This window comes from Theropithecus gelada, chromosome 8 (genome assembly GCF_003255815.1).
Source record: "Theropithecus gelada isolate Dixy chromosome 8, Tgel_1.0, whole genome shotgun sequence".
NCBI lineage: Eukaryota > Metazoa > Chordata > Mammalia > Primates > Cercopithecidae > Theropithecus > Theropithecus gelada.
The window spans coordinates 127,392,423-127,417,518 of record NC_037676.1 but is presented as its reverse complement, the minus strand read 5'-3'; the positions used below and the strand labels follow the sequence as shown (position 1 = coordinate 127,417,518).

The 25,096-nt window shown below is 43.6% G+C and overlaps 2 protein-coding genes across 8 annotated transcripts in view; one reads left to right on the top strand and one right to left on the bottom strand.

Moving 5' to 3' along the window:
* Positions 1-18,085, bottom strand: part of NSMCE2 (NSE2 (MMS21) homolog, SMC5-SMC6 complex SUMO ligase) — a 269,718-nt gene extending 251,633 nt beyond the window's left edge. Inside the window, exons 1-4 of one of the 5 annotated variants that reach the window (XM_025393642.1) lie at positions 17,950-18,047; positions 15,365-15,430; positions 6,218-6,312; positions 5,877-6,047 (exon numbers count right to left, since the gene is read on the bottom strand). In XM_025393642.1, coding sequence (XP_025249427.1) covers positions 5,877-6,033 — 157 coding nt within the window. In that variant the 5' untranslated portion in view covers positions 6,034-6,047; positions 6,218-6,312; positions 15,365-15,430; positions 17,950-18,047. Of the gene's footprint in view, positions 1-5,876; positions 6,048-6,217; positions 6,350-15,364; positions 15,431-17,949 lie in introns of all 5 variants that reach the window. The other 4 variants (XM_025393641.1, XM_025393640.1, XM_025393643.1 and 1 more) reach the window with 4 other exon arrangements.
* Positions 18,070-25,096, top strand: part of WASHC5 (WASH complex subunit 5) — a 64,842-nt gene continuing 57,815 nt past the window's right edge. Inside the window, exon 1 of one of the 3 annotated variants that reach the window (XM_025393636.1) lies at positions 18,070-18,294. The gene's annotated coding sequence lies outside the window, so the exon portion shown is untranslated. The remainder of the gene's footprint in view (positions 18,295-25,096) is intronic. The other 2 variants (XM_025393637.1, XM_025393638.1) reach the window with 2 other exon arrangements.

Genomic DNA, 25,096 nt, shown 5'->3' with positions numbered 1-25,096 from the left:
TTATAGGCTGAGCTACCCTCCAATTTCCTTAAACTAAACCTGGTGTTTTCCTACTCTCCGGGTCCTTGGACAGCACCTCAGTCTGGTATCACATTAACACTGCTCCCCTAACAAGCTCTTGCTGAATTACCTCAGTGGGAGTGATTGCCCTTGGCTTTCTCTCTACAGAGGATTTCTCATGTCATCTACCTCCTATTTATAAGCAATTAAACTCAGTTTGTTCTCAGTGTGGTCTTCTGAGCCCTTTCAGGGCGCCTGTGGGTTGAAACTATTTTCATCTTTTTTTTTTTTTTTTTTGAGACAGGCTCTGGCCCTGTTGCCCAGGCTGGAGTGCAGTGGTGTGATCTCAGCTCACCTCAACCTCTGCCGCCTGGGCTTAAGCTGGCCTCCCATCTCAGCCTTCTGAGTAGCTGGGACTACAGGTATGCACCACCATGCCTGGCTAATTTTTGTGTGTTTTGTAGAGACAGGGTTTGCCATGTGGCTCCAGGCTGTTATCAAACTCCTGAGCTGAAGCAATCTGCTCACATCAGCCTCCCAAAGTGCTGAGATTACGGGTGTGAGCCACCATGCCTAGCCAATTTACATCATAATTTTAAGATGCTATTTGTCTGGGTTTGTTTTTCTTTTTCTTTTTTAACTGTGTTGGACATTTGTACTGATGGTGCAAAAGCAATTGTGGAAAAAACTACTGGTGCCTTAGCAAAAATCAGAGCAGTGGCACCAAACTGCTGTCTCTAATAGATCATTGTATTCCTCTCTACCAAGCACTCATAGTAAAACAAATGCTAGTTTCATTTAAGAATGTCCTTCAGAGGCCAGGCGCAGTGGCTCACGCCTGTAATCCCAGCACTTTGGGAGGCCGAGGCGGGTGGATCACGAGGTCAGGAGTTCGAGATCAGCCTGGCCAACATGGTGAAACCCCGTCCCTACTGAAAATACAAAAATTAGCCGGGAATGGTGGCGCGTGCCTGTAATCCCAGCTACTCAGGAGGCTGAGACAGAAGAATAGCTTGAACCCGGGAGGTGGAGGTTGCAGTGAGCCAAGATTGCGCCACTGTACCACAGCCTGGGACAGAACAAGACTCCATCTTAAAAAAAAAAAAAAAAAAAAGTCCTTGATAAAACAGTACAATATAGAACAATTCACAGACAACTATGGTTATTCAGGTTTGGGTACCTGAAAGACATTTTCTCAAAAATGAAGAAAGTGAGCCTGTGCACCTGTAATTTCAAAGACAACAACTAACAGCATTTGTTGCTAATGATAAAATGAAAGTTTTTTTTTTTTTTAAGACAGAATTTCACTCTTTCACCCAGGCTGGAGTGCAGTGGCGCGATCTCGGCTCACTGCAACCTTCGCCCCCAGGGTTCAAGCGATTCTCCTGCCTCAGCCTCCCAAGTAGCTGGGATTATAGGCGCAGGCCACCACGCCCAGGTAATTTTTGTATTTTTAGGTAATTTTTGTATTTTCAGTAGAGACAGATGTTCTCCATGTTGGCCAGGTTGGTCTCCAACTCCTGAACTCAGGTGATCCACCTGCCTCGGCTTCTTGAAGTGCTAGGATTACAAGTGTGAGCCATAGCACCCGGCCAAAATGAAAGTTGTTTGTTTTTGTTTTGTTTTGTTTCGTTTTGTTTTTGAGACGGAGTCTTGCTCTGTCGCCCAGGCTGGAGTGCAGTGGCGTGATCTCTGCTCACTGCAACATCCGCCTCCTGGGTTCAAGCTATTCTCCTGCCTCAGCCTCCTGAGTGGCTGGGATTACAGGTGCGTGCCACCACGCCTGGCTAATTTTTGTATTTTTAGTAGAGATGGGGTTTCACCCATGTTAGTCAGGCTGGTCTCAAACTCCTGACCTCATGATCCACCTGCCTCGGCCTCCCAAAGTGCTGGGACTACAGGCGTGAGCCACCACACCCGGCCTAAAATGAAAGTTTTAAAGAAACAATTAGAACTTTGAAAAATTTGTGTTCACCATTATAACTTTGAGAGTGTATGACTTTTCTGGTGAGATCTGTGGTGATATTAGTTATTTGCAGTTTTATAACATCTTTTCTGTTTTTTCATCGTTCTGGTATTTTAATGTGTTTGTCTTCCCACTAAGATGGCAAACTCTATGAAGGGAGGAACTACTTAATACTTGTTTATGTCCTCTTTAAAACCTAGAGCTGAATTATACGCATAATAGTCATTGGGTAAGTTTATGTTGACTACTTTGTTATTCTGACTCCTGGTATTAGTTAAAATGTCTCTGTGTGTGTGTGTGTGTGTGTGTGTGTGTGTTTGTATTCATATATGTATTGAGTTCATAAGTATTCCAGGCTCCTGCTGACTCTGTTATCTAACTTGTTTAGTTCACTTTTTTCCCATATAACTTGATCAAAATTTTTCTTAAATTAACTTTTTTTGGTAAATGCAAAACCAAGTATTTGCCGTAAAATTATTGCTGTAAAATTAATCCAAATATTAAAAAATAAATACCTCTTTCTTTTAAAAATTACTTAATGATAACCTGTGGCACTAAAGCAGGGGTTGACAAACTAAGGCCTGTGAGCCAAATCCGGCCCACTGCCCATTTTTGTAAATAAAGTTTTATAAGACCACAGTCAGGCCCATTCATTTACGTACTGTCTGTGGTGGGTTTTGCACTTCAACAGCGGGGTTGTGACAGAAACCACATGGCCCACAGAGCTGAAAATATTTATTATCTGGCCCTTTATAGAAAAACTTTGTGCCAACTTCTGCTTCAGAGCATGAACCTTTCAAAAAATGATGTTTATATTTCTTTTTAAATTGCACAAAGTATGTTGTATTTTACAACAAAATATACTTATTTAAAACAAAACAAAACCAAGAGAAAAAAAAAGAACTCTGTAGCTAAAACTCTCGAGAGTCTTCAACGAGAATCCTGAAAAAAACTGATACGGTCTCCCAAGAGGGTTATGTTCCAGTCTTCTCTCTTATGGTTTAAGACTTTACTATGACTTTTATATAGGCCGATCTATCAAAGCCAAATTATCTATGATCACCAAAAATATACTCAAAAATAGACTAGGCAGGGTTAAAACATTTGGAGGCCACCCACTAAAAAGATTATGACACCTGCTGTTAGCCTTAAATGAGTAACTGTATGGAGCTGGTCCACTTGCCATTAATGACTGAAAAACCAAACAAAATATATGAAACAATAGCTGTGGGACAGTGGGACAAAGGCAGAACAGGACTGTAATTACTGCAATAAGGGAAAACTGGGAAAAGTCTTGCAAAGGCCTCCTCCCTGCACAAGGGAGGAGGAATCCACGGGAGTTTTTGAGATGGAGTCTCACTCTGTTCCCCAGACTGGAGTGCAGTGGCACAATCTCGGCTCACTGCAATCCCCTTCTCCCAGGTTCGAGCGATTCTCCTGCCTCAGCCTCCCCAGTAGCTGCGACTACTGGTATCCTCCACCATGCCTGGCTAATTTTTGTATTTTTAGTAGAGACAGGGTTTCGCCATGTTGGCCTTGAACTCCTGACCTCAGGTGATCCTCCTGCTTCGGCCTCCCAAAGTGCTGGGATTACAGGTAGCCACCGCGCCCGGCCTAGCACAGCAGTATTGAAGGATTGAGGAGACAGTGACTGCAGTTCAGGGAGGCTGAGGCAGCCAGCAGAGTTTTCAAGAGACAGCACTGGGAGGGAGCTATGCAGATAAAGAGCTCTAGGAATCTGCACTGGGGTCTCCTTGAGTCTGATGATGAATCCTAAAATGCTGAGGAGCAAATACTGACAGCTATAAAGTGAACAACTCCCAGGTTCAGTCACGTAGGAACTAGGAGAGGGAGACATTCAAATTCCATCCAGCCAGAGTAGAGCTATCTCAATGAACCCTCGGGGCAATCAACAGAGACTCCAGAAGGGCCATGCTTTGTAACAAGGCTAAATTAGCCCTAACATAAAGGCTACACTAGACTTGCCCTAACAAAGCTTAACGACAAGCCTGGAAAGGATCGGCCTAATCCATAATTACTTAGCTGCCCACCAAACAAACTCCAACACTATTTAAAAGAGGACAACAGGCCAGCGCGGTGGCTCACACCTGTAATCCCAGGACTTTGGGAGGCCGAGGCAGGCAGATTACCTGAGGTCAGGAGTTTGAGACCAGTCTGGCCAATATGCAGAAACTCCATCTCTACTAAAAATATAAAATTAGCTGGGCGTGGTGGCACATGCCTGTAACCCCAGCTACTTGGAAGGCTGAGGCAGGAGAATCGCTTGAACCCAGGAGGTGGAGTTTGCAGTGAGCCAAGATTGCACCATTGCACTCTAACCTGGGCAACAAGAGCGAAACTCCGTCTGAAAAAAACAAAAACAAAAACAAAAACAAAATCCAAACATTCAACAACATAATACACATAGAGATGACAGAATTCACATTCAAGGATATTAAAACAGCTATTATAAACAGGTTCCATATACTCAAGAATGTAAAGAAAACCATATACTCAAGAATGTAAAGAAAAATATGGACACAATGAAGAAAAAAATGGAAGACTAAAAAAAAAAAAGATTCTACTTAATTCTTTGCTATGTCTTCAACAATTAAAAACACAATAACTGAAATTTTTAAATTCACTAAATGGAATTATCAGATTAGACACTGCAGCAGACAAAATAAATGAACTTAGCAACAGAAATTATTCAAATTGAAGCTAAAGAGTAAAAAGACTGGAAAAAAATCTATGAAGTCCCACTGATTTATGGGACAATATCAACCCATCTAACATACGTGAAATGTGAGTCACACAGAAGGAGAAGAGAGCAGAGGAGTAAAAAATATATATTTGAAGAAATAGTAGCAGAAATTTTTCCAAATTTGATTCAAAAAACTATAAGCTGACAGATCTATAAAACTCAAACATCAGTCAGGACAAAGAAAATCACACCAAGGCACATCACAAATTGCTCAAAACCTATGCCATTAAAAAAAAAACAAAAGGGTCATGCTGCTCCTCTGGCTCCATGTGTAAAATAAAATAAAAACGATTCTACTCCAAAGAAAGCAAATAACAACTTTTTTTTTTTGAGACGCAGTCTTGCTCTGTTGTCCAGGCTGGAGTGTAGTGGTACAGTCTCGACTCACTGCAACCTCCACCTCCCGGGTTCAAGCGATTCTCCTGCCTCAGCCTCCCGAGTAGCTGGAATTACAGGTGCCTGCCACCACACCCACTAATTTTTTGTATTTTTAGTAGAGACGGGGTTTCACCATGTTGGTTTTGTATTTTTAGTAGAGACAGGGTTTCACCATATTGGCCAGGCTGGTCTCGAACTCCTGACCTCGTGATATGCCCGCCTCGGCCTCCCAAAGTGCTGGGATTACAGGCGTGGGCCACTGCACCAGACCTGCAAATCACATCTTTCTAGATCTTTTTGATTGAACAAATGTAGGTAAAATTCATTAAGTTTAACTTTTCTCATTTTTGTTGAGGCCTTCCTTTGCTGGTATCCCTAGTACAAGCTTAGTCTATCTACTGGGTAATCAAGCATGACCAAAGTATAAACTACTGGAAAATAACAATATCATAATAAATGTATATACCTTACAGTTCACAAATGTCAAATACTTTAGATTGTATGCTCCTTGAGGTCAGGATCTTCAAATCTTTGCCCATAAATTTCTAGTGCAGTTTCTCATGGAACTTAACTGTCTGAACACACATGAATGAGTCAATCTCATTTCACCCTCAGTACCCTACTGTGGTGTGTAGAACAAGATGAGAAAACAGATGCCTAGAGGGGTTAAATCATTCCCCCAAGGATACTCAAAAGGCACCCCCAGATTAATACCATCACACAGTGTTACCTCAAAGTAGACACAAAAGAAGTTTTAATTTTACTTACTCTGACTTCCCACAAGATCCAAAGCCACACTAGAAGCTGTGTCCATACCAGAGTTGATACAGGCTTGGAAGTTTTTCAAGGAGGAGAGAGCAGACTCTACACCGCTGAAGGAGATGAAACCAGTTGAACCTGAATTTGAACTGGAACGTCCTGGCATCTTGAAATTATTACCTAAGTTTTGAAACACAATGAAACAAGATTCGTAAGTCAGAAAAATAACTGCACAGGAAAATATTAATAAAACTGCTGTAAACATTCATATAAATGTATCCAATATCTCGTAAGTGCCACACTATTCTGTATATCCCACAGAGAAGACACCAAATCATTGTGCCACCCACCTGGGCCACCAAACAAGCTGGACTCAATATATGGGGAAGGGAAGTGTCCTCAGTTTTTGGAGGGAGATTACCCTCTTCCAAAAGAGTGCTGGATTCTGTGAAGAAGTCAACAACAGCACAGTTTTTAAAAGTCTACGAGATAAATGAGTTAGAAAAAGTAGACCACTAATATGATGCAATTTTCCAAAGAGAAAAAATACTAATAAAATAGTTTATTAGTATGCTATTTTGAAAACCTGTAATTGTTAAACTATCCAACATATATGCATATTGAATTCTGGAAACTGTAAAAAAAGAGAAAATCTATATTCCTGCCAGTTCCTCTGGCTTCTTACAGATTAATACACTTGGTGAGATCCCAGAGTCAGTGAAAGCAGAATTTCTCTATAAACTTGTCTTCTGGCAGCATATCCACTATAACAGTTTCGGTTATTACCCTTCACATTTAACACTTCCTAATCTGTATCTTCAACCACAATTTGTTTCAGCTTAGTAAAGCAATGTAAAGCTGCCTACAAAAGGACATCTCTGCTTAATTCAGAAGCCATTTGAAATTCAATTCACTGAAACCAACTAGAAAAGTGGGGAGAATTCACAGTTTTAAAGGGATGGGAGGGCTATTATCAAGGCTGTATGGCAGCAGAAAAAGGGACACTTTCATGGAATCAGATAGACATAACATGAAGACTGCTAAACATCTCTGAATCTCAGCTTTACTATCTCTAAAATGAGAAGGAATAATCATGGTATGGTATGGTATAGCACACAGTACACAATTAATTAGCATTAGAGACTTCCCTTCTGCCCTTCCTAAGTGGGGAACTGTGTAGTATCTCCGGCAGTTCCATCCTCATCATTGCTACCACCTTCATCTCACATCCTCATACAGAACTACTATTGTAGTTTCTCCATTATTAGTCCTTTTTAATTTGGTTCATTCATTCATTTCACTCATAAGTATTAAGAACCTACCAAGTCAATCATGAGCCATTCAAAAATACACAGGATATAAAAAGAGAAGGGCATAGAGACATGTAAGATGCACAGAGATGCATAAGATTTCTAATTTGAAAGTGTTTGTTTACTGCAAACATCCACAGTACAACTCATTGTCAATTCAAATATTTAGTATCTCCTTAAGTGCCAGGCACTTCCTTTAGCATGAGAATACCACGGTTTTCAAGATGAGCACTCTTAAGACTTTCCTTTTAAAGCATTATTTTGTTATTCTAATTTGATGAAAACCTATCATGAGCCAGGCACTATCCTGGCCACTAGAAATATTTAGCCTCTGGCCAGGCATGGTGGCTCACACTTGTAATCCCAGCACGTTGGGAGGCTGAAGCAGGAGGATCACCTGAGGTTAGGAGTTCAAGACCAGCATGGCCAACATGGCAAAACCCTGTCTCTACTAAAAATACAAAAATTAGCAGGGCATGGTGGCAGGCACCTATAATCCCAACTACTCGGGAAGCTGGGCAGGAGAACCGTTTGAACCTCAGAGGCGGAGGTTGCAGCGAGCCGAGATCGCGCCACTGCACTCCAGCCTGGGCAACAGAGCAAGACTTGGTCTCAAAAAAAAGAAAAAAAAGGAATATTCAGTCTCTACTTCCAGGGGCTCACCATTGAGTAGGAGAGACAGAGATAAAACATAAACTTGATAATTAAAGCAACATGGGAGTTACTGCAAAACTGAGGCACAGATAAGAAAATGCTCAACTTTGCCTTACTGAATCAAAGAAGGGAACATAGAACTGAGTTAAAGGATAAAGGACGAAGTTTAACAGACGGAAGGGTAATGGAGAAGGGCATTCAGGCAAAGGAAAAGGCAGGTAGGAACGCAGAGCACAAATCATTGCAGAGTACATAACTCAAAACAATACTTGACTTTTCCTGATTCTATCATACTTTTATGACTCCTGTCACTACAAACTTCCAACACTTCCTCCTCTATCCTCACACACTGAAAGATCTCGTTTCCTAATTTCCTGAGGAAACAGAAGCAGTCAGAAGAGAGATTTTGCAAGCTCCCACAGCTTACCTCCCCACCTATCAGCGTCAGTTCTCATACACTCTGCTTTCCCTCCTGTTAAAATGAATAAACTGTTTCTCCTAGATAAGGCCACCTCTACTCCAATTATCCACTAGATCCTATCCCCTGCTCCCTACTCTAAGACATTCTCCCAGCAATTCTCCCTGCTTTCCTGCATCATTAAATCTTCCCTCTCTACTGAATCATTCCCTTCAGCAAACAAATACACCGTTACTTCTCCCATCTCAAAAACATCCTCCGACTTTCCTCCCACCTACCCCTCTGGTTATCAGCCCCATTTCTCTACTCAGCCTTAGAGCAAAACTCATCTGTAGATATACCTACATTTGTCTCCAAATCTTCTCCTTCCATTCCCTTTGGAATCCACCCCCACTAGGTTTCCATCTCTACAGCAGTTTCTCTTCACTGCAACTGCTCCTGTCAAGGCCACTTGACAAGCCCTAATGTTAAATTCATTATCAATACCCTAATGTTAAATTCATTATCAATGCTCAGTCCTATCTCCATTGACCTATCAGCCAGCAGTATGTAACACAATTAATCACTCCCTTCCTGATGCGCTTTCTGCACCTGCCTCCCTTGTTCTTGTTCTCATTCTCCTTTCTGTTTCCTCTCCATCTCCTTCAGCTCCATATGTTGTAGGGCTCCAGGTTCAGAATCCAGGCTTCTTTTTCTTCTCCTATACCCAGTCAAATACAGCCCTGCCTCAGAGCTATGCCTTCTTGGTTCCCTTTGCCTCCATACTTGTCCCCTAGATATCTACTAGGTCAATTCCCTTACTTCCCTAAGGTTTCCCTTTGAGTATCACCTCATCAGTAAGGCCTTCCCTGGCCATCGGACATAAAATGGCAAGCCCTCCCAATCTCCATCGCCAGGCATTCCCACCCTTCTGCTTCTGCTTTAGGTGACAATGTGCTAGCAGCCCTCACTCTCAGCGCCTCCTCGGCCTTGGTGTCCACTCTGGCGATGCCTGAGGAGCCCTTCAGCCCGCCATGGCACCATGGGAGCCCCTCTCTGGGTTGGCTGAGGCCAGAGCCGCCTCCCTCTTCTTACCAAGGCGTGGAGGGAGAGGCGCCGGGCTGCCCAGATAGCAGTGGAGGGAGCAGCACTCGCCGGCCCATGCAAGTTCAAGCAGGTGCGGGCGCGGGGTGGGGGGCCACGTACACGGAGCAGCCGGCTGGCGCAGCAGGGCCAGGGCAGTGAGCGGCTTAGCACCTGGGCCAGCATCTGTGGAGGTTGGGTCGGGTCCCCCAGCAGTGTCGGCCGCTGGCGCTGCACTCAAATTCTCCCCGGGTTTAGCTGCCTCCCAGCAGGGCAGGGCTGGAGACCTGCAGCCCGCTAAGTCTGAGCTCTCTCCCTGCGGTGGGCTCCCCTGAGGCCTGAGCCTCCCGGAGAGGAGCCGCCCCCTGCTCCCTGGCGCCTGGTCCCATTGACAGCCCAAGGGCTGAGGAGTGCAGGCGCGCTCCGGACTGGCGGCAGCTCTGCCTGCAGCCCCAGTGCAGGATCCATTGGGTGATGCCAGCTGGGCTCCTGAGCCTGATGGGGACTTGGAGAACTTATATCTAGCCAGAGGATTGTATGTGCACCAATCAGCACTCTGTATCTAGCTAATCTGGTGGGGACTTGGAGTCCAACTTTTATGTCTAGCTAGAGAATCATAAATACACCAATCAGCACTCTGTGTCTAGCTCAGGGTTTGTAAATACACCAATCAGTACTCTGTGTCTAGCTCAAAGTTTGTAAATACACCAATCAGTACTCTGTATCTAGCTAACTCTGTGTCCAGCTAAGCTAGTGGGAACTTGGAGAACTTTTCTGTCTAGCACTCTGTGTCTAACTTAAGGATTGTAAACGCACCAATCAGCACTCTGTCAAAACAGACCAATCAGCTCTCTGTAAAATGAACCAATCAGCAGGATATGGGTGGCACCAGATAAGGGAATAAAAGCAGGCTCCCCGAGCCAGCAGTTGGCAAGCCGCTTGGGTCCCCTTCCACGCTGTGGAAGCTTTGTTCTTTCGCTCTTTGCAATAAATCTTGCTGCTGCTCACTCTTTGGGTCCATGCTGCCTTTATGAGGTGTAACACTCACCGCCAAGGTCTGCAGTTTCACTCCTGAAGCCAGCGAGACCACGAACCCACCGGGAAAAACAAGCAACTCCAGACGTGCTGCCTTTAAGAGCTGTAACACTCACCACAAAGGTCTGCAGCTTCACTCCTAACAGCGAGAACACACACCAGAAGGAAGAAGCTCCAGACACATCTGAACATCTGAAGGAACAAACTCTGGACACACCATCTTTAAAAACTGTAACACTCACCGCGAGGGTCCGCGGCTTCATTCTTAAAGTCAGTGAGACCAAGAACCCACCAATTCCGGACACATTGCCAAACAACATTCTTGTATTTATTAGGTTTACAGTCTCTAGTCCCCAATTATACTGTTAAGTTCCTTAAACTTACAGACTTTTTGACTTTCTCTGTTTTGATCACTGATGTATTCCAAGCACCTAAAACAATGTGTGGCACATAGTAGCCATTCAACAAAGGCTTGCTGAAGGAAGGAATGAATGGAATACCGTCTGTGTATCTCCAGCACCTAAAACAGTGCATGTCTCCAAAACTGTAGTATAGGTGGCATGCCCAGGGCTCAGTGCTCTGATCTCTCTTTTCCAACCTCTCCCATCCACCTAGTGTTCCCAGCTAGGCTCATTCCATCTAAACACCATTGGCAAGATCACTCCAGAACTTAAAATGTCCAACACGGAAGGACCACGTTCTTCCCTCCCACCCCACCCCTGTCCTAAACCTATTCCTTTTACAACCTGCCCCATCCTACTAAATAGCAACTCCATCCTTCCATTTCTTGGACCAAAAATCTTGGTTCATACTTGATCCTTCTCCTCCTCCCCTCATATTCTATACCAAACTCAACATCGATTGTGCCAGCTCTGTAGTCAAAGTATCTCCAGAATCCAACCACTCTCACCAATTATACTGATAACACTGTGATCCAAACCATCATCTCTTGCCTGAATTACTCCAACAGTCTCCTACCTGGTCTCCCTGCTCTCAGTCTTGCCTCTTCCACCCAATTCTCAACACAGCAGCCAGAGTAAACCTTTGAAAATGTACATAAGATCATGTGACTCCTCTGCTCAAAAACTCCAAAGGACTTCCTGACTCACCGGGAGTAATGGCCAAAGAGCTTCATAATAACTGACAATAGTGGTTCCCCAAATGGCTTCTGACCAAGTGTCACCAGCATTACCTATGAACTTGTTAGAATGCAAATTCTCAGGCCCCAACAGTCTGTTTTAACAAGACCTCTATGTAATTCTAACTCAGATGTATCTAGGAGATTTGCAGAGTCAGTGTATTGGAAACATCTGATGGATCCATTAAAACAGTGATTGCTGGACCTCACCCTCAGAATTTCTAATTCAGTACATCTGGGAAGGGACCTAAGAATGTGCATTTCTAACAAATTTCCAGGTAATGTAGATTGTGCTGATCCAAGAATCACACTTTGAAGACCACTGTTCTACATTATCTGGCCATTGCTAGTCCTTTAATAACCCAGGCATGCTTCACCTTAAGGTCTTTGAACTTGCTAATAAGACAGAGATGCCAGTAATAAAGACAGAAAAAAGCAGGAAGGGTGGGTCTTAACTCCCTCCTGCCTATATAATAAAATTCAACATAATTAGCACAGTATCCAAAGCTTTCTACAATATAATGTAAACATGTTTTCAAATCACAGATTCTACTTTTCACCAAGACTTAAAACATACATTTCACATAACCTTAACTATTAGATATTCCAGAATAAATATAACTGCTTTCTACCACAACCCCTCCAAACAGGCTTGGCAGAGAACAAGTTCTATACTAAGAGAATGAACCAAGTACTATGAAGTTGAAAAAAGAAAGCGATTACACAAACCCACTACGCTACGATGTTGAAGAAAGGAAAGGATTATAGGAACAACAGGGGAGACATAGGCTTCATGAAACGAAGGCACTTAAGCTGGACCATAAAAGGTATTCAGGATTTGGAGAGGCCTAAATTATCAGAGAGAGCTGTTCAGATGAAGGAAGCAGTGAGATGAAAAAAGGTCATACGGTAATAAAATGTGAGATGAGTTCCCTTTGCCTGGCACACAGGGACAAAGGAATGGGAAGATAACTGGATTTCATTCTTTGGGAATATAGTGTAGAAGGCCTTAAGTACAGGATAAAGAATCACTCCAGTTGGGTCTAGGGGTCATCAAGGAAATTTGAGCTCTATGTATTTTCAAAACTTTGTCTTAAAAATCAAGACCTGAAACAAATATGGCAAAATGTTAAAGATGTTCAAATCTGGGTGATAAAACAAGGGCTCTTGTTGTGTTCTTTTCTGGGATTTTACAGTTTTACACCAAAAAAGAAAAAAATACAAATAGGAATAAAAGCCAATGATGATTTTCAAACATTTGCATTTTGGTGAAAAAGACTGCTTGTTTACAATTTCACTGCATTATACCAAACAAGTTGAGACATTTTACACAATATAAATACAAACATACACAAAAAGATGGAAAAATATAAATTCAGAAAACTAGGATCAAAAAACAGAAATTTAAGGGCAAACCAAGCATATGAGAAAGTTATAATGCAGTCATGCACACTTTAGGATTCTACACAGGGGGCCAGGCGTGGTGGCTCACACCTGTAATCCCAGCACTTTGGGAGGCCGAGGCAGTCCATCACTAGAGGTCAGGAGTTCGAGACCAGCCCAGCCAACATGGTGAAACTCCATCTCTACTGAAAATACAAAAATTAGTTGTGTGTGGTGGTGCACACCTGTAGTCCCAGCTTCTCGGGAGGCTGAGGCAGGAGAATTGCTTGAACCCTGGAGGCGGCAGTTGCAGTGAGCTCAGATCACAGAGCGAGACTCCATATGAAAAAAAAAAAAAAAGGATTCCACACAGTACTATACTTGTAATACACATTTGGTAGTAAGCTTCCTAACAATCAAAATAAAAAGTGGCAGTTACTTTGTCCATTAAAAAAAAAAAAAAACAAAGAACACTAGGAACTCAAGAAAAAATAAAGCTTTCCATGGCAATCAAGGCAAGTATGGATCATCATATATGAGATAATGAGTTACACTGAAAAAAATAATCCTCGAAAATATCCTTACAGTAAATGCAATAGCAAACTTCTAGGACTGTTTCTTGAGACTATTTATCAGGGCAGGCTACGGACAAAACACTTGTGACAGATACTGCTAGGTGCCCACCAAACCCATTTCCTCTTCAACCCAGTCATATGCCTATATATACTCCACATTTTGCAGCCTTTCTTGAAGTAAGGTGTGGCCTATGACTGCACCCAAGGCAATGAAATGGGAGCCATTTCCAGGCCTAATCTGCAAAAACCCACACCTTCCCATTTGATAGCTTGATGCAGGCAAGCACAGTGACCTTAGTAAAGCTACACACTGATGATAGAGAATTACCAGATGGAAGGAGCTCAAGGCCCTACATCACTACTTGGAGGAAAACTACTCACCTATCAGGCTCCATGCATGAAAGAAACTTCAACTGGGCAAAGCCATTTAGACTTGTGGGGTTTATTTGTTACAGTACTATTAATAAAAAAAATACAAACCTGCCAGGACCAAATGATATAATTCAAGTATTCAGTTTTCTTTCTTTCTTTTTTTTTTTTTTTGAGATAGAATTTCGCTCTTGTCCCTCAGGCTGGAGTGCAATGGCGCTACCTTGGCTCACTGCAACCTCCACCTCCAAGGTTCAAGCAATTCTCCTGCCTCAGCCTTCCCAGTAGCTAGGATTACAGGCACCCACCAACATGCCAGGCTAATTTTTGTAGTTTTAGTAGAGGCAGGGTTTCACCATGTTTGCCAGGCTGGTCTCAAACTCCTGACCTCAAGTGATCCACCTGCCTTGGCCTCCCAAAGTGCTAGGATTACAAGCATGAGCCACTGCACCCGGCCTCAGTTTTCTTTTCTTTTTTTTTTTTTGAGACAGGGTCTTGCTCTGTCACCCAGGCTGGAGTGCAGTGACATGATCATGCTCACTACAGCCTCAACCTCCCAGGCTCATGTGATTCTCCCACATTAGCCTCCCAAGTAGCTGGGACCAGAGGTGTGCACCACCACATTTGGCTAATTTTTTTTTCTTTTTTTTTAATTTTTAGTAGAGATGACCATCTCCCTATGTTGCCCAGGCTGGTCTCAAACTCTTGAGCTCAAGCGATCCTCCTGCCTCTGCTTCCCAAAGTGCTGGGATTATAGGCATGAGACACCATGATCAGCAGAAGTATTCTGTTTTCTAGTCGGTCTTGATTCTAGTATAAGTCTAAAGTGTCTAGAGAGCATTGTCCAATAGAACTTTCTGTGATGAAAATGTTCTATGATCTGCACTGTGCAATATGATAGGCACTAGGCACATGCGTACTGACTACCTAAAATCTGGCCGGAAAGGTGGCTCATGCCTATAATCCCAGCATTTTCGGAGGCCAATCTGGGAGGTTGGCTTGAGCCCAGGAGTTTGAGACCAGCCTGGGCAACAAAGTGAAACCCTGTCTTTACTGAAAATAAAAAAATTAGCTGGATGTAGTGGTGCAGGCCTGTAGTCCCAGTTCCTCAGGAGGAGATGTGGTAGGATCACTTGAGCCAGGAGGTTGAAGCTGCAGTGAGCCATGATCACACTACTGCACTCCAGCCTGGGCAACAGAGCAAGACCCTGTCTCAAAAGAACAAAAAAAAAAGGAAAGAAAAGAAAAGAAAAGAAAATGAAGAGACGGCAGGGACTGTTCTCTCTCTCTCTCTCCCTATCACGTGAAGACACATAAAGAAAGAAGCCATCTACAAGCCAAGAAAGTCCTCACCAGAATTCAACCATGCTGGCAACCTCACCTTGAACTTCTGGCCTCCAGAATTTGTGTTGTTTAAGCCACCCAGTCTATGGTATTTTGTTATGGTAGCTTGAACAAAGACACAATATCTATGAAGATTAATGCAATCCAGTATAAATGGAAAGTATATACCAAACAGTAGTTGTCACTACTTGGTTGAATGCAAAACTCACATTACTTGAGTGAAACTTCACTCTTGCAGAGGACCAAGGAAAACATGACCATGCTTTTCTGTAATTCTGGAGTAGGGAAAAGATTAAGACAGACTGAATTGAAAAGCAAAGACAATGGATGGTGCAGAAAGATGGAATGGACATACTTTTCTCAATTCCTCCCAATAAATACAGCTAAGTACAAGTCAAAGACAACTCCTTTCTCTGACTCTAACAGCACCCTCTTTGATATAATTATAGCCTTTGGCAGTAACTCTACTTTGTTAGTGACTATCTTGCAAGATGTTCGCAGTGCTTCATAAACAGCAAGTGCTCTGAAAATAGTCAATAAATGAATAAACTGTCTGCTTCGGTCAGATGCACAGCTCTCGTGTTTCCTTCTCCCCTTCATACTCAATATTCTTGAACTCACCTCCAGACTTTGTTCAGGCTGGGCGTGGTGGCTCATGCCTATAATCCCAGCACTCTGAAAGGGCAAGGCAGGAAGACTGCTTGAGGCCAGGAGCTCAAGACTAGCCTGGGCAACACAGCGAGACCCCATCTCAAAAAAAAAAAAAAAAACAACACAGACATGGTGGCTTGCACCTATTGTCCTAGCCCCTTGGGAGGCTGAGGTGGGAGGACCCCTTGGGTCCAGGAGTCCAAGGCTGCAGTAAGCTATGATCATGCTACTGCACTCTAGCCTGGGCAATAAGAGTGAGACGCTGTCTCCAAAAAGGAAAAAAGGACTTTGTTCATCCTGCTCCCACCGTGAGAAAACCATCTCTTCAGTTTTCTTTCTTTTTATTTATTTATTTTTTGAGACAGAGTTTCGCTCTGTCGTCCAAGCTGGAGTGCAGTGGCATGATCTCGGCTCACCTCAACCTCTGCTTCCTGGGTTCAAGGGATTCTCCTGCCTCAGCCTCCTAAGTAGCTGGGATTACAGGTGTGCGCCAGAACACACTGGTTATTTTATTTATTTATTTATTTATTTATTTATTTATTGTATTTTTAGTAGAGACAGGGTTTCGCTATGTTGACCAGGTTAGTCTCAAACACCACACCTCAAGTGATCCGCCCTCCTTGGCCTCCCAAAGTGCTGGGATTACAGGTGTGAGCCACCGCACCAGGCTCTTTCTTCAGTTTTCTATCTGCCCACATCTTACCCATATGCTAAAGTCTGAATGTTTGTGTCACCCAAAATTTATATGTTGAAATCCTAACTCCTAAGGTGATGGTATGACGAGGTGGGGCCTTTTGGGAGGTGATTAGGCCCACTTTCATGAATAAAATTAGTGCCCTTTTAGAAGATGCTCCAGAGAGCTGCTTTGCCATTCCACCGTGTGAGGACACAGCAAGAAGCCACCTATGAACCAGGAAACAGGCCCTTGCCAGACACTAAATCTGCTGGCACCCTGACCTTGGACTTTCCAGCCTCCAGAACTGTGAGAAATAAATTTCCGTTGTTCGTAAACTACCTAGTTTATGGCATTTTGTTACAGAAGCCCACACTGACTAAGACACCATCTCTCATGGCTTGGTTTAAGTGGTTCTCAACCAAGAAAGATTTTACCCCTCTCCCAAGGGACATGTAGCAATATCTGTAGACATTATGGTTGGCATCTAGTGGGCAGAGGCCAGGGATACTCTCAAACATCCTACAATACAAAGGACAGCCCTCACCCCCACCCCACAGGAAAAAATTATCTGGCCTAAAATGTCAATAGCGCATCAGTTGAGAATAACTGGTTTAAATCAATCTCTCTTGGATCCCTTCCCATGTAATAACACTGATCTTTTCTTCCCAATACCTATGATCTCCAAGAAAGTTTAGAACAAGTTGTGCATTTCCTGAGTTTTTTCTCTGCATGTTATTTATAGACAATATGCTGACTTCCTTTAAATCCACGGGAGCCTCTTCTTTTTCAGCATGCAAGGATATACCCTTCTCTCTGAATCCTTCTCACACAATTGCTTGTTCCCTCCCTCATGCTACCATTATTCCTATCGCATGCACATGTACACAACACACTCCCATTATGAAACTCATCACAACTATTTGCTCACATGTCTGCAGCTTCTTTACACTGAAGGCTCCTTAAACTAGAACCCTGACATATTCTATTGCATATAAAGCAGTTCCTCACACAAAATAGGGGACCAATAAAGATTTGGCGAGTTACAAAAATAACAACAGACATCATCATTTCTCGGTCACCTACAGAATGCCATAAACTGGTGTCCTGGCACTTCATTCTCCTTATCGCTAATTCTCACTGCAATCTACATAAGTGAAGAGGAAACTGAGGTCCAGAGAGTTTATTCAAACGACCTTCCCGTGGCCTTACTTTTAAAGTCAGTTCAAACCACATCTATTTGGATCAAAAATTCGTGATCTTGCCCTTACACACTTGGGGCTAACGGATGGAGAGATGGCGCCTCGGACAGGAGGGTAAACTGTCCCAGACTCACTACTGTGGCGTGAAAAGGGCCACAACCATAATCCAGGTCGACGAATTCCCGGCTCGGGGTCCCCGTGGAGTGTCCCTGAGGGAGGCGACAATTCCCGCCACTTTCCCCATTGCCGTCCCCCGCTTCTTCCCTACCTGGTTGTCCGAGTTGTCTCCGTCTGGTGGCACCCCAACTTCCCCTACTTGTACCCACCTCCTTTCCTCAGCCCCCTTCGCCTGTAGCTGAAAAGTGAGCGCGGGCTCTTGCGTCATCATCCGTCGCCGGCGAGTGGTCACATGATGCCCCTCCCTGCTCCCCGCCGCTTCGGTCATGTGACCGTCTGGGAAGTCAGGGGCGGAAGCCGGGCTCTGACGGGTTCCAGGTCCGGGACTGGGGATAGAAGAGGACTGCCGCCGTGAGGGAGAGGTGGAACCTGGGTGCCGACTCCGCGCGCAACCTCTTCCCCTGCGCGTGCGCCGCTGGCGCGGCCCGGCTGACAGGTGAGTGGGGATGGGATGAGGGTGCCCCATTTTTGCATGGCCCCCTTCACCTCCCCGCTGGGCCGCGCTGGCCCTGGGGAGGTCTCCAGCGTCGCGTGCAGCCTGGATGGGGGACTCGGGATGGAGGGCTTAGGGGCTTTCTGGGGCGGGGGCTGCAGTCCAGCTCTTCGTCTCAGCTTAGGGGGAAATCATTTTGCACACCCCTTCCTCGCTTTAGGAAGCACCGTTCAGCTGGCTGCTTGGTCCGAATCTCATCCTTCCAAGTTTCCGGGAACACTGCTGTGTGGATGTCGTCGTTATTTCTCTCTTTGCTTTTGAGAAAACTGAAAGGCTAGTAGTGAGGACTTTTACAGCCTGACGGACCTGGATTTGCATTCTAGTTATGCCATGGGCTGTGAGTTTGGGCAAGTCATTGCTGCTCGCTGCGTCTTAATGCCTTCACCTGTGCTAATGCCAAAATCCTTTGCATTTTGCGGGGGGGGGGGGGGAAATGTTCCCAAGGCCCTGATTCCTCTATGATCGGACAGGAAAAAGAAAAAAAGTCACCGAGTCGTAGAAATGGGTCTCCTGATTGCAAGCGCATGGAGCTCCCTCAAACATAGGTGAAGGGTAGTGAGGGAGAAGTTTTCCTGTCTTTGTGCACAAGGGACACCTTCTCTAATTGTCCTTCACCTGCCTTTCCCAGGATTTCAGGTTCAGCCTCATGTCAGAACTTTTCTGGAAAACATATGCAGCTTGCATTTATTTTGATCGACAACCATTATATTTTGTTTGTGATAATGGATTTGTGGAGATCAGTGCTTCCTTTATGGAACTGAGGTTTTGCGAAAGGCTAAATATAGACCTGCCTTCTTTTGTCCTCTGAAGGGGGTAAACAGTGTTTGTCCACGACAATGCGATTTCCTTAAGAAATATTATTCTGCACTCTGGGTAATTGGTATAATGATGCCATGCCTCATTCTTGAAAGCATGTCTTTTGATTAGGATTACTTCCCAAACTGAAAATCACAGTTCCACGCCAAATTCTTAAAAATGAAGTTACCGGCGCTTGTAAAAGAAAATAAGAAAATACAGTGGGATCTCTGGATTTCATGCCGATAGTAATACAGCCTGTATTGAGAGAGCTGATCTTCAAGTTTTCTTAATCCCTAGCATGAAGAGAACCTCTGAAAGGATAATTTACCATAGCTTCTTCTACAGAGTTTATTTGGACCTAATTCTAAAGTGGTTTTTTAAGACTTAACTGAGTCTTAACACTTTGTAAAGCCATCCATATACCTCTTAGCTGCAACTTGATTAGGCATTTTTAATGATGGTTCTTAGATTCTGTTCTTCAGGACCAGTCCTTCAGCCAACGAGGGGGCTATTTAACAATTACTCTAGCCAAATTATATTTGTGCAAATTATGGAAATTCCATTTGTTACATGGAAAATATAACTAGTCCAGGTTAGGAGGTCTAGTACGTAAAATGTAACTAAGTGATTTCCTTCTTTCATTTAATCTTGTTTTAACTTCTTCCATCTTCAAAAATTTAGCAGGAGATGCTTGCATTATTAGAAATAGAAAACACAAGTGCCCTTCATGGGGCCAAGCAGATTACAAGCAGTGAGTTCATTTCACTAAAAGTATATTAAATATAACATATTTTGCTTTCGCGTTAAAAATTTAATATAAAGTTTATATATTGAATTTTAGAAAGGCGATTTATGTAGGTAATAAAGACCCATAATATTTGTTTTACTATTGCCAAACATATTTGATTATTATTATCCTTCTCATGTTCTTTTTTTTTTTTTTTTTTTTTTTTTTTTTTTTTTTTTTGNGCCCGCCACCACGCCCGGCTAGTTTTTTGTATTTTTAGTAGAGACGGGGTTTCACCATGTTAGCCAGGATGGTCTCGATCTCCTGACCTCGTGATCCGCACGTCTCGGCCTCCCAAAGTGCTGGGATTACAGGCTTGAGCCACCGCGCCCGGCCTCATGTTCTTTTAAAGTTTCTACAATGTCATTCTTGAGTAAGGACCTAAGGATTAAAATAAGAGATTGACACACGAAAGTCTTGATTTCTGTCGTTATCCCAGACTGAAGCTTCCCTGAATGTGTGCATGCAGGTGCTGAGTCTGTCTGTCCTTCTGTATGTTGGGAGAGAGTAGAGTAAAGGGCAGGTAATGTTACTTTGCTTTAAGATGTTTTTCCCAGGTCTACATTGTTGCCCTGTCATGGTATCCAAAATCAGGGAGCTCTTGGACCTGTTAATCATCGCTTGCCCTCCTCTTCATGAGTCTAGAGCAAGCTTGTCTAGCCTGAGGCCCACAGGCTGCATGTGGCCCAGAATGGCTTTGAATGTGGCCCAACACAAATTTGTAAATTTGCTTAAAACATGAGTTTTTGTGTGTGTGTGTGTGTGTGTTTTTTTTTAAGCTCATCAGCTATTTTTGGTGTTAGTGTATTTTATGTGTGGCTCAGGACAATTCTTCCACTATGGCCCAGGGAAGACAAAGATTGGACTCTCCTGGTGTAAAGTTTCATCCTACTTAGACCTTCTGGGTTAGTTTGGTGGTCTTCAGAGGGCTTTAGGAGGTGACTGTTTTGCCCATTGTCCATTATTTCCCTTTTCCCTCTCTCCTTTCCCAAGCCAGACCATATCCATGGAGAAAATGAAATGAAATTATCTGAAATTCAGCCTGTTAGAGATCAGTGTGGTTTAACAAGCAAGTATCACAGAGGAAACTAAAAGAACTTGTTAATAATGTATGCCTTAATGTGTATCAGAGGGTACCTTCATGAGAGTTCTAGACAGCTGTAGTGGCTTCTTGGCTCTCAGACGCAATCCAGTCTACTTCTTCTGTTTCTGCCCCTAGCTGACTCTACTCCAGCCACTTTAGGCACCTTGCTGGCCGTCTAGCACATTCCTGCCCTGGGGCCTTTGCACTTACTTGTAACCTCTGCTTGGAATGCCATTCTCAGGATCATTATCTATTGCTGCATAATAAACTATGCCAAAACCTAGTGGCTTAAGACAATAAGCTTTATAGTATCTGTGGTCAGGAGGGTAGGGCATAGCTGGCTGCCTTTGGCTCTGGGGCTTTTAGAACATTGCAGTCAAGCTGGGAACAAGGGGCTATGGTCTTATCTGAAGGCTGGACTGGGATTATAGGGATCTACTTTCAAGTTCACTCAGGTGGTTTTTGGCAAGGCTGAATTCCTTGTCATATGGGCTCCTGCACAGGGCTGTATCATACCATGACACCTTGCTTCCCCTGGACTAGCAAGCTAGAGAGGATGACCAAGCCAGGAGTTAGTCTTTTCAATTTCTAATCTCAGAAGTGGTATCTTTCATTTCTATCCTATTTTTTTCCTTTCCTTTCCTTTTGGTTTTTTTGTTTTGTTTTGTTATTGAGATGAAGTCTCACTCTGTTACCCAGGCTGGAGTGCATTGGTGCTATCTCGGCTCACTGCAAGCTCCGCCTCCTGGGTTCAAGCAATTCTCCTGCCTCAGCCTCCCAAGTAGCTGGGATTACAGGTGCATGCCACCATGCCCGGCTAATTTTTGTATTTTTAATAGAGACAGGGTTTCACCATGTTGGCCAGGCTGGTCTTGAACTCCTAACCTCAGGTGATCCGCCTGCATCAGCCTCTCAAAGTGCTAGGATTACAGGAATGAGCCAGCACACCTGGCCCTATTCTCCTCTTTAGGAGGGAGTCAGTAGGTCAGCTTATACTCAAGGGAAGGAACCTACATAGGACATGAATACCAGGAGGCAGAGATCATTAGGGACCACTTTAGAAGCTGCTGACCCTACCCAGATATCCATACTGCTTGCTGTCTTATTTCCTTCTGACTTCTGCCCGAGGTGCTCTATGGAAACTAGCATATGCTCCATCCTTTATTATGCTTTTTCTTCACAGCACTTATCACAGCCTGATATATAAAGCTCACTTTCATAAATGTCAAGATACATTTGCAATCAAAACTTTTTCTTCTCCTTTTTATGAAATGTTTTCCCATGTTTTGTAATCACTCTCGCATTTTTCAGACATGAACTATACTTAATAGCAAGAATCTCCTATACTTGACATGTGAGAAAATCTTTTTTTTTTTTTTTTGAGACAAGTTGTTACTCTCGCCCAGGCAGGAGTGCAGTGGCGCTATCACAGCTCACTGCAGCCTCAACCTCCAGGGCTCAAACAATCCTCCCATCTCAGCCTCCCTTGTCACTGGGACTACAGGCACACACCACCATACCTGACTAATATTCTTTTGATTTTTAGTAGAGACAAGGTCTCGCTATTATTGCCCAGACTGGTCTTGAACTCTTGAGTTCAAGCATTCCTCCTACCTTGGCCTTCCAAAGTGCTAGGATCAAAGGTGTGAGCCACTGTTGCCAGGCCTAAAAACATTTCTAAAGATTGTTCCCTCACCTACTTCTTGTTCCCTCACCGACTTCTAGTGGTTTTTAGGACATAGCTCTCTCTTTCCAAAGATAAGATGAATGGCACAATTCCTATAAGGAAAGTGTAATAATCAGTGGAAGCAGAGAGCTGAAAAGATGGGGATTGGAGGAAAACGCAGTAGTACAATACAGAAATAGCTACATGGACATTATTATACAAAAGCAATGACTATATTGCACAGCATTATAGAAAATGAAATATCACAGTAACAACATCAGCATGCTGTTTAAATTGACAACTCATACTGTTAGTCCTCAAAACTGAATGTCAGCACTATGGCAAATTACCCCAAGGCTTATTTGCCCAAAACAATACCATATTTTAAAAATTTATCATGATCCTGTGGGTTAGGAATTGGGAAAAGGCACAGAGGGCTTGGCTGGCTGCAGAAGCCAAATAGCCTCTTCCCTTCTATGTCTAGCACTTCAACTAGGAAGATTTCAAGAGCTGGGGGGCTGAGGAGACCAGGTCAACCCAAGTCACACGTCGGCGCTTCGGTTTCTGCTGTCTGCTGGCTTTCTTCATTCTCTTCTGTGCCAGGACTCTTCCCTCTCAGCGTGGTCTTTCCTCTGTGTAACTCCTGTGATCTCTCTAGCAAGATACCCAGACATCTGACATGGCAGCTTTGGACACCCAAAGAGAGCAAAAGGAGATACTGCCAGGCCTTCTCAAGGCTTAGGCCTAGAATTGGTAGAGAGTTACTTCTACAGTATTCTTTGGGTTGAAGGAAGGAAGACATAAACTGTTATGAGCTGAGTTGAGTCCCTCCAAAATTTCTATGTTGAATTCCTAACACTCAGTACCTCAGAATGTGACTGTATTTGGAGACAGGATTTTTAAGGAGGTGATTAAGTTAAAATGAAGCCACTAGGATGGGCTTCAATCCAATATGACTAGTGTCTTTCTAAGAAGAGGAACTTTGGATGCATACATTTTAAGAAGAGGAACTTTGGACACAGAAATTTACAAAGGAGGGCCAGGCTTGGTAGCTCATGCCTGTAATCCCAGCACTTTGGGAGGCTGAGATGGGAGGATCGCTTGAGCCCAGGAATTTGAGACTCCCCTGGGCAACATAGTGAGACCCCCATCTCTGTAAAAAGAGATGAACAATGGGGAGGCCATGTGACGATACAGGAAGAAAATAGCCTGCTACAAGCCAATGAGAAAAGCCTGAGAAGAAAACAGTCCTACCATCACCTTGATCTTGAATTTCTTGCCTCCAGAATTGTGACAAAATAAATTTGGTTAAGTCACCCTGTCTGTGGTGCTTTGTTATGGCAGCCCAGCAAACTAATAAACAAGCGCAATCCAGACTCATTGAGAGGGAAAATAAGGTTCAGCCCTTCACTTAAGGTGCTGTATGTGCTGACTTAATGGCAAGGAATTGTTGGGAGCCATCTTTGGAAACCAGTTACCACATTATCATAATGAAATTGCTTTCCTAGCCCCTAGAACTAAGAAAAATGATTGTTGCAGGGGAAGGCACACAGACCTGAACAAGAAGGGTACTCAAGTCTGTGGGCAGAGGGGGAATGTAAGAAGTAGTAGCCTAATAAGAAAATTACCTACTTCAAGAACTTTCTGAAACCTCATCAAGTCCGAGGAGTTATTTCATTTGTGTAAGTCTTGCTTCCTTCTCCAGTCGCCCTTCGCCTTCCACCATCTGCTCACCCCTGCTCTCTGCACTGGCTGTAGGAGGAAGCTAGTGGGAAGGAAAGGGACGGGTCAGGAAGCAGTTTTATCAAGAGTCTGTGTGTTACAGAAGATGCTTAGAAGGCACAGCCTGGGTAGTGACATGCTCAAAGACTTTTATGTGTACAGGAAAACGTCACATGTATGCTTTGTTGATTGGTTGGTTTTCATTCCTGGTGACATCTTTTTTTCCCTTTTCCTTTTTACTTGGCTCCCGCCTCCCCTTCTCTCCCTGTTCTCTCTTTGACAGCTTGTGAGATCCCTTTGCATGTTTTAGAAAGCAACCCTGTGTCTGCCGTTTGGATTTCAAATCCATCTTCTAAGTCATTTACCATAGAAAAGTTTTTAAGTGTTACATACTAAAATAGGTCATTCCTTTTAGATGCTAGGTTTCTTTCTCTAGCCCTGAATTCCTAGATGTCACTTTACTAAAGATCACCCACTATAAGAATACCTGTCCCAACAGAACACCTAGTAAATGCTCCATACTGACAATTAAATGTATGTTACACTTCTTATTTCTTTATTGTAATGACACACTCAAGCCCTTCATCTCTCTGATATTTTTTTTCTTCCGGGCTTCTCTCTCCAACAGTATAGCAGGCAGCTAGAGAGGACAGACATCACTCCTCTTGCAATCCTAGTTTTTTTTTTT